The sequence below is a fragment of the Manacus candei genome, unplaced genomic scaffold (assembly GCF_025592945.1).
Source record: "Manacus candei isolate 608988 ecotype Guabito, Panama unplaced genomic scaffold, ASM2559294v1 h1tg000033l, whole genome shotgun sequence".
Taxonomy (NCBI): Eukaryota; Metazoa; Chordata; class Aves; order Passeriformes; family Pipridae; genus Manacus; species Manacus candei.
In genome coordinates, this window is record NW_026138081.1 from 7337206 (window position 1) to 7348967 (window position 11762).

General features: G+C 35.2%; 1 protein-coding gene across 5 annotated transcripts in view; it reads left to right on the top strand.

Annotated features, from left to right (window-relative positions):
* Positions 1 to 9500, top strand: part of UBR1 (ubiquitin protein ligase E3 component n-recognin 1) — a 67546-nt gene extending 58046 nt beyond the window's left edge. For all 5 annotated transcript variants that reach the window (XM_051791962.1, XM_051791964.1, XM_051791963.1 and 2 more), the window contains 7 exons: positions 1159 to 1292; positions 2521 to 2629; positions 4704 to 4760; positions 5216 to 5293; positions 5934 to 6104; positions 6302 to 6403; positions 6876 to 9500. In XM_051791962.1, coding sequence (XP_051647922.1) covers positions 1159 to 1292; positions 2521 to 2629; positions 4704 to 4760; positions 5216 to 5293; positions 5934 to 6104; positions 6302 to 6403; positions 6876 to 7017 — 793 coding nt within the window. In that variant the 3' untranslated portion in view covers positions 7018 to 9500. The remainder of the gene's footprint in view (positions 1 to 1158; positions 1293 to 2520; positions 2630 to 4703; positions 4761 to 5215; positions 5294 to 5933; positions 6105 to 6301; positions 6404 to 6875) is intronic.
* The last annotated feature ends 2262 nt before the right edge of the window (positions 9501 to 11762 follow it).

Consider the following 11762-nt stretch of genomic DNA (forward strand, 5'->3'; position numbering starts at 1 on the left):
TCTTCACCAAGGCTAGTTGCAAAGATATGTTTCTCACTGACTGACAGTGCTATCCACTTGTCTAAAAGTTTAAAGTCTAAATTTTAAAATAGTTAACATTTGGTATTTAAATAACAGGAGAAATTTTTTTTGCGAGGCATGAGCTTAGAATCACAGGTGCTGTGCATTTTGGAAAATTAGGTCACTGTACCAAGATGTCTAGGTACAAAATTAAATTCCAGCGTTTAGGGAACCCAGCTGTGATAGTTTTAGTGTTTTAGTTTCTGTGTATGCATTTTTATCTTCTGACTCTGACCTGTCTGTGCTTGAACAGCACAGTCTGCATAATAAATTTACAATGGTCTGTGATGTTATAATATGGCTTGACAGGTTGTTACTCAGCAAGTACTGGTCAACATTTGAGTTAAATTCACATTTACATGAACAGGAAGTTCACAAAGTTTAAAATTTTGAGAAAACAATAACACTATAAGCAAGTTAAATTTACTTTGAAATTTAGACTAAATGCTCATATTGCGCAGACTACAATAATAATTACTGAGATAAGTATCACTCCAGTATTTTTTGTCAAAAATGGGTTTGGTATAGCTTTATTTTAAACAACCTGTGTGTTTGTTGTGATTTCCATAATGAAGTATGAGTTATTAATTTTTTTATTCTGTTGGTTTTATTGTTCCTGAAGGGTATTTTTGCTGGTTTAAGGGATTTTTTTTCTCATTTTTAACTGCATTCAAAAGACCAACTGAATCAAAAACTTTCACAATTTCAAAAAATTGCTGACTTTTGGTTATAAAAAACAACTGGTGTGAGCATCAATTGCTCTGTGTGATGCTATGTTGCAGTGTTGCACAGTTTATATCAGATTATCTTGAGTAACCTAGAGATGGACAGCAATGTATTGGCTATTTATTTTTTATAATTCTGAGAAAAATATAAGTTATCATGATTTGAAGACTTAATATAAGTGTTGTATGTAAACACAGTACTTATTCCTTAGGCAAAGGGGAAGTTGGGAGTTAAGTGCTGGTGGCCGTGTTTCACAGAATTTGGGGTCCATCAGTGTTGCTGCTACACAGCTGCCATTCTACCAAATTGTGAAAGTGCTAGAAGGATTTGCAATGTGAACTAATGCAGCTGTTTCTCATTTGTGTATTACAGTTGCTTTAGCCAGGATATTCCAGGCTGGCTTGTGTGGGACTGTGTTAAAAAAGGCATCATGCCTTACCTTCGTTGTGCTGCTTTATTTTTTCATTATTTGCTGGGAGTTTCTCCGCCTGAAGAACTACTACAAGGTAAATATGAGAAAACAAATGTATCTATGTCTGACTGGTTACTCTTTTCTGAAAGAATTTTAAATGGTCACAATAACTTAACAATAGTCAAAACATTAAAATAAGACTTGGAAGGTAAAGAATTACTAATCTGTACAGGTAGGGACAAGCATGAGAAAACTGATTTGTCTTGGCCTTACTTGCATAGAAGAGTCTTACTTCTGAGTATGTGGAAATATGTGAACTGTCAATGATATGAGGATAGTAAGTATTTGTGGATAAAAAGATACTGTGATTTAAGGATAGTTTTATGGATTTAGATTACATCACCTGAGAAGTAGCCTGGAGTATATTTTTAAAAAACCCAAACCTTTTCATGTAGTTGCTAATGATGGTAAATTCTAAAAATACAGGGATTGAGCAAAACAAAGCCAAGAAGAAATAAAGCACATTATAAAACTGAAACTCTTCCTTAAAGGATCCTAATGCATTGCAGATACTAAACCAAAAAATACTCTGTCTTCTGTCAAAATGCAGCAAAACACAGAATCATCAACTATTTGGAAAGGAGGACCAAAATTGCTATGAATAACTGAGACGAAATGTAACATGTACAAGAAAAATATAAAATTGATTTATATAAACTGTAAACTAAGTTTGCATTTTATTATGATATATGAATCAAAATCTCTGCACTTTGGGATATGCTATTATCCTTGGCATTAGTCTGGAACTTTGATTCTATAGGGAGAAGCCTTTCTGGTGAACCAACAATGCCATTTTCTGTAGCAGAAATCATAAATGCCTACCCAGAAAACTATTAAATTAGCCCAGCTTTATGTAATCTGTTAACACTGACATGATATAGCAAAATTGAATATCATTGAAGGTCATAAGGATAGTGAAAAGCTAAAATGCAAGTAGAGAATCTACTGCACTAAGATGTGTCACATATTATGCAGTAATTTAAGCAAGGAATTCTGTTATTACAGTAACTTATGCGTGATTTAAATATTACTTAATATATGTATCAAATTTGTTTAAGCATATCCTCAGATAATCCAAATTACTATAGCTCTCATTAAGTCAGTGGAGTAACATCCAATAGTACTAGCTAGGAGCTATGCTGAAGCTGTAGGATACATATTATTCAATGGAAAAGGGATCAGGAGATCCCTAGTTTTGAGTGAATTATTCAGCAGTGCTGGAACACTTAAACAGTTGTTCATGTTTTCTTTTTCTTTTACAGATTCTGAAGAAGGGCAATTCAAGGCACTTTGTAGTTACCTCTCTCTACCTACAAATTTGTTCCTGCTCTTCCATGAGTATTGGGACACAGTAAATCCACTGCTTCAAAGGTACTAACTGGGGCTGGACAGGCCATGTTTTTCTGTTGTGATTCCCTGTGGGAATTCTGGATCAAATTTGTTAGTAAATAGCTGAGCTTAAATTCGTACTGAAGTTCTAAACGTTTGCTGTGCATAGGTACACCGAATCTCTTAAAGGCACTGAAAAACACAAAATGTTCTGTATTTTATGGTAATCCCAGTATTAAATAATTATAGTTTAAGGGACTATTGCTTGCAGACCTATATGAAACCATACAGTCAGAAAGAAGTTATTATAAACCTTTGCTTGTGCAGTATGCCACTTACTGTGTATCTGCCTATTTTTAATCTGTCTAGAGCAAAAATGCTGATTACATGAGCTATAAAATGAGAATATGGAAAATTAAGTAACTGGCAGAGTGAGGCTTTGTACCTCTTCTTGCATTTCCAGTGTTTCTTCTCTGCATTTCCAAAATGGAAATTGGCTTAATGGTTTAAAGGTACAGTTTGAGTGTTATGTAAATTGCCATCTAGAATCATGAAATCGAAGAATGTTAACGGCTGGGAAGGACCTTAAAAATCATCTAGTCCCAAACCCCCCACTGTGGGCAGGGACACCTTCCACTAGACCAGGTTGCTTGAGGCCTTATCCAACCTGGCCTTGAACACTTCCATGGCTGGGGCATCCGCAGCCTCCCTCACTGTTCCAGTGTCTCACCACCCTCACAGTAAAGAATTTTTTTCCCAATATCTAACCTAAATTTCCCCTCTTTCACTTTGTGAAAGAAAACAGCAGTAAAGAAAAAATTTGTTAAATTCTGCATTCAAAAACTCAAGCTGAAGTAAAGAGACACACCCTCCCCCATCCCCAGCTACGAATAATCCAGCTATACTGTGTTGGAGAATATCTCTGTGTATTTAATGTGACCATTTGAGCACCTGGCTGCATTTGTAATAATTCCTGGTTCTTGGCAAAATTTTCTGACTCTTACTAGCTTTTGCTGTGTTGTTGTTTGTTTGGTTTTTTTAACATCTGTTCTGTTTTGTTGTCTAGATTTTTCAATTTAGGGACGTATGAAACTGTTGACTTCCAACTTAGAGTCCATATAGTTGACCTAAAGAATTACCTACATGCTATTATCAATTCCTTGTGTAGTATGTAGAATTACTTATAAATTAATAAATTAACTTTCACGGGTAAATTATTAAATAAGTTTGTCTTACTTGTTCCTATGTGTTTGCTCAAAGACGTAATGGTGCTTCAAAGAGAACACAGAAGTTAAGTGCTTGTGAACATTGGAAAGTGATCACTAGAGGCAGGGTTAGCAAATAGCAAATAGCAAATTGCAGTGCTTCCAATCAGAAACAGAGGTTTCAAGTAGGAGGCTACATATTTAATGTAATAGTAACAGTTGCCAAATCATCATGCAAGTTCCCTTATGTTTTCTCACAGAACTTATTTCAGAAGACTGAATTTCATGATTGTTGAGAAATGCGTTAAATGAAGCATAGTAGATTGACCATCTGCTACAGTTGTCTCCCTTCTCCTTTTTTGTAGAAATAACTTAAAAGATGTCTTAAACATACCAATTCCTCTGTTCAGTAACTGGCCAATATGTACCATTGCTTTGGTAGACGTATTTGGCTATTCTAAGCAAGCATACAACATGCAATAAACCATTTTAAAATAACCACTAGGTGATGATTGTTAAATAAAAACAACAAATGTTTTCCTATTAGAGTGTATGATAGTTATTTACACTGTGTCTTTCGGCACATATTTTCCAAAAGGTGCTATGTATTGTAGCCCACTTTGAGAACTTGAAGATGTCTGAAGGCTGCTTGCATTTAACTCTGTTAACCCTGTGTTTTCATGTGCATGATAATAACTTTAAGTGTTCTTTCACATAGGTTTTTCCTCTTGTATACAAGCTTAAAGTCTTCTCCTGACGCAAAAGCATAAAAAAAAGCTGTTTCTCGTTGTGAGTTCTTAGCTAAACTATCAATGCTTTATCGGTGTTCTAAGTTTGCTTATCACTTAGTAGTTTAGTTTAGTGATCCTGAATGTATATTTTTATCAAATGCAAATGTTTGTTTGAAATAGGTGGTGTGCTGACCCAATGGTGTTAAGTTGTTTGAAGGGGAAAAGCATTGCAATAAGGTAAGCTTATTGTTGTTTTCTTCTGTTTTTCACCCAGAACAGTTGAAAGAACTTGTTGTGGACAAGTTAAAGAGCTTGTGTTTTATTCCTCCTGCTCTACTACTAAAAGTACATTTATCTTTAAATGATTGTGTATTGTGTACATTCCCTCTCCGTTGGGAATGTACAGCATTGTTAGACAAGTAATCTAGCCTGCTGTAGGAAAAACAAAAGCTAACTGAAATATGGAATGTCTTCATACCTGTAGGTTACATATGAAGTTTAATTTCAGCACCTTTTCTGGACTGTAGAAATGTTGAAGCTCCCATGTGGAGCCTCTCACTTGGGATTCCAAAGCTGAAGAATTGCTCTGGAACTGCAGAAGTTTGCAGAAAGGACCGAAAGCTTCACAGGAATTCATAGTTACTTGCTTTGATCTTTGTTATTGTCATAATAGTTCTTTTTCACTTACCCAGGTATCCTAGGAAAAGAAATCATTTAATAGAGCTTCCTGAAGACTACAGTTGCCTTCTGAACCAAGCCTCTCAGTTTAGGTAAGATGTGACATATTTAGTTGTCTTCTTAGGTGTTTTGCCACTTCTAGTGACTTTTATATTCTTGCAGTTACTGTAACTGGTGTTAAAACAATCCAGAAATTATTTTGTAGAAGTGAAGGCACTGTTATGGATATACTGGCCAACACTAGCACATGTTCACTTTAAATCTGAAACACAACAGTAGCAAGTGAAGTCACTTGTGTTTGATAAAATAGCATATAAAATTACTATAGCTTACTCCTGGTCATTTTTCTCCAGTGCAATTTGGTTTGGCCATAGGCCTGAAAATTATTTTTTGCACTGGACGCAACAAGCCCAGATGATTGGTACTGTTTTATGCCAAAAAGAGTGAATCATAGGATAATTCAGGTCAGAAGGGACTTCAGCTAATTCAATCTCCTGCTCAAAGCAGATATCTTGCAAATAAAATATTTTAAGCAATGTAATAACACAGCTCAAAGAGGCAGATATGTGAAATGATTATGACATAGTTTGTCTTAGGTTTTTGTTTGATTGTGGATTGGGGTTTTTCGTTTGTTGGCTGGGTCATTTTGTTTTTTAAGGAACATTATCCGTAGTTAACATTTCTTTTAACATTGTAATTCCTGCTGTAACGTTCTGGTTACACTTCTTTTAGATGTCCACGGTCTTCTGATGATGAACAAAAACATCCAGTATTGTGTTTATTCTGTGGGGCTATGTTGTGTTCCCAGAATACTTGCTGTCAAGAACTGGTGAATGGAGAGGAGTTGGGAGCCTGTACTTCTCATGCTCTTCAGTGTGGAGCTGGAGTCTGTATGTTTCTCAAGTAAGTAGCTGGCCAGAATTTAATGTGTTAGAGAGTAAAGAGAAATATTTGAAGTTCAAAAATCACAATTTTTCAAAGCACTTAATTCTTTTTATCTGAGATGAAGAAGCGTTGCTTTGATGTAAATTATAGCTCGCCTAAAAAGTGAAGGATCTGCTTGGAGTTGTGTTTTAAATATAGCTTTTTTTCCCCTTAAGAATCAGGGAATGTAAAGTCGTCCTTATTGAAGGTAAAACCAGGGGCTGCTTATACCCTGCACCCTACTTGGATGAGTATGGAGAAACAGATCCGGGTCTAAAGTAAGTAAATGTTTAACTTTCTATATTTCTATTTTTGTATCTCTTTCTTTCTTATACCCACTGGACAACATGTTCTTCCTGCTGTCATGTACAGCACTGTAATACATGTCTTGGCCTGGTGAGCTTGGTTAACTTCAAATTCCTGATGGCAGTTTCCAGTCGTGAATGGATAGTTTATAATGGGAAAAAGCAATTTTTGGTACTGTTAAACTTCCTTACTTTTCTGAAGAATACTTTGTATGGTGTTCATCAGAAACATGCAACAACTGCTGTTGCTGAAATGTCATCTTGGAAATGATGATTGTTGCTTGTCACACGTAGAATTTTTATTTACATTTCCAATAGACTTGTTGAAATTGGTGTTCATACGAGTATTTAATATAGTGTAGTGTTAATGTTAGATTATTAATGGAACAGTTTGCAGTTGCTATTTTTATGTGCTAACTGGTTATTTTTTTTTCCTTCTATGAAGAAGAGGCAATCCCTTGCACTTATGTCGGGAGCGTTACCGAAAGCTCCATCTGCTATGGCAGCAACACTGCATCATAGAGGAGATTGCCAGGAGCCAAGAAACCAATCAGATCTTCTTTGGATTCAACTGGCAACTGCTCTGAGTCTCTTGATTTTTAGTGGAAACTCTTACCTTTGGCAGTGCTTTGGAAAAGGAAAGGAGGGTGGCAGTAAAAAAAACCTACTCAAGTGAATTCTGTAGTTCAGACACAATTGGTGGATTCTCTAGGTTGGATGTATCACTGATATAATGAAACAGAATCTCATGTCATATGTTTTCCTTGTATTTTTTTTCTCCTTTCTAAAAGGAAAACCACATTCAGTAATTATTACTGAACATTCATGTCCAGAAATATTTCCACTTTTTTCAGAAGTTGTAATTATTTCATGTATTTTCATGAGGACAGCTTCCCAAATGCTGTGCTTCAGAGCACACACTACACTTCTGTCTCTTCCATGCCTTGAGAACATACCAAAATGGTGTTGCCAAGGAAAAGCCTCCTTTACTTTCTCTCTGGGTTCTTTTCCCAAGCTTTAGTGAAGCTTTAAATAGGTCAAGATAATATTGGAGTGGAAGTGGTGCCAGGCCTTTAGTCATCTGTAGCAACAGGTACAATAGAGAGTAAATTTTACAGAAATAGTCTGCATTCAGCTATACACTGGGATTTAATGAAGAGTTTTCATTAATGAATTCTTCACATGAGAAGTGTGGGATAGAAAGTGCATGGTGGGAATTACCATCTTGCTTGTTGCGTCAAAAAATTAAGTCTGTGCTTTTTGCGTTGCCAGAACTGCACTTTATCTAAAGAATTTGTCCTCTATTAGTGTTGTATGAGGTCTAGGGCTACAGTATTTGGCTAGGTTGTGGTTAGTTTTACTTTTTTACAGTTTGTTTTCTGAGGTTTTCCCCAGGAATCAAATGTAAAAATACTGCTGCTGGGTAGTTGTAGTGTAGCTCTGCAAGTTATACAAGAGCCAGAGACTTCAGTAAAGTAAATGACCTTCAAAGCTATCACTGGACTAAAATAAAGTCCTGAAAGCAGCAAGTTTTAGAATCAGAAATAACTTTTCTCATATTTGAGGGGTTTTCTACTCTTCATCCTCTGTTGCTATTGTTTGGAGCATGTTTTGGAGCCTGCATAAATGACATGGTGTGTTTTGGGGAGCATGTTCAGTGGTTCAGTGCCAGGTAGACCAGAAAAGGGAAAAAAAGGTGGCTAAGTCTGTTTCTTTGCCCTCCAGTTAATAGCACATTGTGATTGAACTCTCTCTCAATGATACGTTATTTTACTTTAGTTCTAAATGTTTGTTCTGTTTTCTGAATTTCAACCATAATATACATGAGAGAATTTTTAACGTGATGGGTAAAAATGCTTTCCCAGGAAATACCATTTCCATGTGAAAGTCTGAAGTTTTCATTACCCTAAATTTCCCTGCCCCTTTGCTGTTTGGATTCTTTTGTGCCATTTTAATAAGACTTTCAAGGGGAGGTTTTCAAATTAATGTCTGAGAGCATGTTTTTGTATGATGTCTTTTTCATTTTGCCACAGTTGTATGTGAAATGGTAGAATCACAAATAATGATTTAGATTTAAATGTTCTTCTCCTGTTCGTTTTTTTTTAAAGTTTTTTGAGTATGTATGTATAAGTGCACTGAACAGCACCATAACTAATCTAAAAATGGAATACCAATGAATTCAAATATTGTTCTAGTTTCAAATACTTGTTAAAAACTTTTGCTGTAGTCCTTCCCTGGTGATACAAAAAGTTGGCTTTGGTATATTTTTAAGGTATTCTGTTTCTTTAAATTAAGACCATTCTCCTTATTTTGATTCTATTGGATTTTAAACCTGAATATTAAACTCTTTGAAGACAAACATTAATTCTGTTAGTCTTCACATACTGAATTTAGAACAGTTGTCATGAAAACTTGCATGCACTGATGATTTTTATGTCATCAAAACACTTCTTACCAACAAAAATATTGAATTAATACTAGCAGATGTATGCCTCATTGATACCAAGCTGTATTCTCTTACTGTTTCCCTCTGATATTTACTAATTCATTTATCAAAAAAACTTTCAGTTATCTCGCACTTCACTGATGCAAAAATTCCATTGTCAAATATGCAGTGAGATCACTTTATTTTGTTTTCTGTCTGAACTGTAGTATATAAGAAGAGGAGTTGGTATGAGCAGGTGAGCTTGTTTAAAGCTCTAGAAATCTCTTTGTAGCTGAAGAAGTGGGAGAAGAAAGTTGCATCTTTCTGCACGTTTGCACATACTAATTTAGCAAATGGGCTCCCATATCATTCATGGACTAGCGTGGTCATCTTTCATTTCATAAATTACTATGCAGTTTTGTTCACTGTGAGTATAATCTGTATTTAGTGATTGCAAGATGCTTATGCCACTGATTTCTGTTCCATCCAAGCTGACAGAAGTTATTTGATAATGCACATACTGGTATCTTTAATTGCAAAAATGTAAATTTGAAACTTGTATAATGTTCTTGTGCTTTTGAAATAAAATATCTTGTATATGTATATTTAAAAAAAAAAAGAAATAAAGTAACTTCTCGTAGATTATTCAATTTTTATTTGACACCTCACAGTTCTTTTTACAAGAGCATCATAGCGGTGTCTGTCAGTATGAAAAAGGAGAAGGGTTAGTAAATGGTTGGTAGACAATACCAGTTACTCCTGTAGTCTGTATAATTTTTGTACCATTAGGAATGATGCTGTGCTTTTTCTTACATAAAGAAATATGCTACTTGAAACTTTTCCCAGTATTTTGTAGATGCAAATTCCTGCAGTGTCTGCCTCAATTTGTAAAATAAGTTTTAAGTGCAGAATTTAATATTTTGATGTCCTAAAACCAATTTAGTTGAGTGATTCTGGTTTTGTATCTTGTCAAATAAGAACTGTTTGTCAGAACAACCTCTAGAAAGGGAAGCCTTGTGGTGTTGGTATGGTGTGCTGTGTGATACATGTTAAAAAAAAAAAGGTGTTTTAGTATAGAGCTAAGCAGTCAAGAAATCTTTCACATAGAAATGGCCAGTACTTCTTGCCCCTTTTTATGTTACAGGTTGCTGACTGTCATCACATCCTCTGCTGTTGTAGCTTTGGGCACCATTAAGCTTACAGAATTTGGGTGTTGATGGTGTTGCTCTTTATCCTTATTCTTAGTAAAGCAAATGTGTTTAAGAATCAATTCCTGAAAAGGTAAAAGGTAGAGGTAGATAAAGTCTACTAGTAAAAATGTTCTGAAGAATATTAGAACAAGAATCCTGTTAATTAGGAAAAAAAAGAAAAAAGCCACAGCACTATTTCTTGCTTAGTAAAAATCTTAGTGTACAAAAAATATAGAGGAATTTTGGCCATCATGTGCTTTGCTTTATGGTTGAAATACACTTTATTTTCTAGCCAATATCACTGAATAATCTCCATTGTAAACTAGTCAGATTCATGATACAACATTTAAGTTTGTTACTTAGATTCTTCTAACCTATTACTTAACAAGATCTTCAAAGATACTTTTTTAAAAAATGGAAGTTGTTTCATTTCTGTGGCACAAATCTCTTTGTTAGTTTTCATGAGTATTTTGCAGGTAGGCTAAATTTGAGGGTTGATACAGAAAAAAAATGGCTAATAATGAAAATCCACTCCTATAGAAGTCTCTCAAATCTAGTTATTCCTAATCCTAGCTACATTTCTCTAAACTTACACAGCTTTGCTTTCGACCGTACTGAATGTAAAGGAAATGTGCCTTGAAGGAGAGTGAGCTGAAATTCCAAGGGACTATATACATGATTTCATGTAGTAATAAGAGGAGATGAGGTGTAAAGTTAAACATGAAACATTAAAATGGGACCTGAGAGTTTTCTTTTATTTCCTTGTGACTGTTGCTCGTGAGATCAGTGTAAAACAACTTACAGTCCATCAGACTTAATTTTAGAAGGTTTTTGGGCTTCATGCTTGAGTGAATAAGCTGCAGCAAAATGCTGTGAAGCACAAAGTGGGGGCTGTGGATTTTATGGTTGTTTTGAGTCCTTGCTATGTTTGTGAAGAGCCGTGGTTAATCTTTTTCAGTAGACTGCAGAACCTTTTGTTTCCTCCTTCTTAAGTGTGCCTAAAGTGTAATGTTGCCCTTTTGAGGTGGGTACAAGCGTTGAGATGCAGGCCTAGAGCTCAGAGAGAGCTCATCCCAATGTACCAGAGTTCCTGCTTGAGCTGTGTTCAGTGTTCATTTTAACAAAACCCTAAATGTGCTACATTTTTATATTTCTTGCTAATTATTTTTTCTTTACGATCAATGTAGAGTGTTTTCAGTGGTAATCAGAAAGCTTTAGAGTATTGTAATTGCAATTTCTATAGAAGCTATCATAGTGCCTTCACCAGAAACTGAACATTACAGTGTTTATCTTATTTTGTTATAATTAAGAACTTGATAAAGAAAATAGTTTTATGCATAGATGAGTGCCTTACTCTGGAAGTTGCTGTATTGTTATTAATTCTGACTGGATTAAGCATTAATAATAAGTAGGATAAGAAGTGTCCCTCAAGTTGTATTTATTTCTGTATCTGAGCATATGCCCTGGCTTAAAGGCTTGGCTCGCTAATGCCATCTTTGTCTTTAACAATTACAGAGAATTAAGGTGGAGTCAGTGCTGCTGCCTGAGCTTGTTGTCTTGATCCAGTGGCTGTGATGTTAAATACTGCAGGAAATCCCAACTATTGTGACAGGTGCTGTAAAGGAAGCTGGATATATATCAAGGTGCACTTCCAAATTCTGGGGAAACCAATAAATACAAAGCAAAGAAGAAAGCATTTGTTAAGAAAAGTAAATTT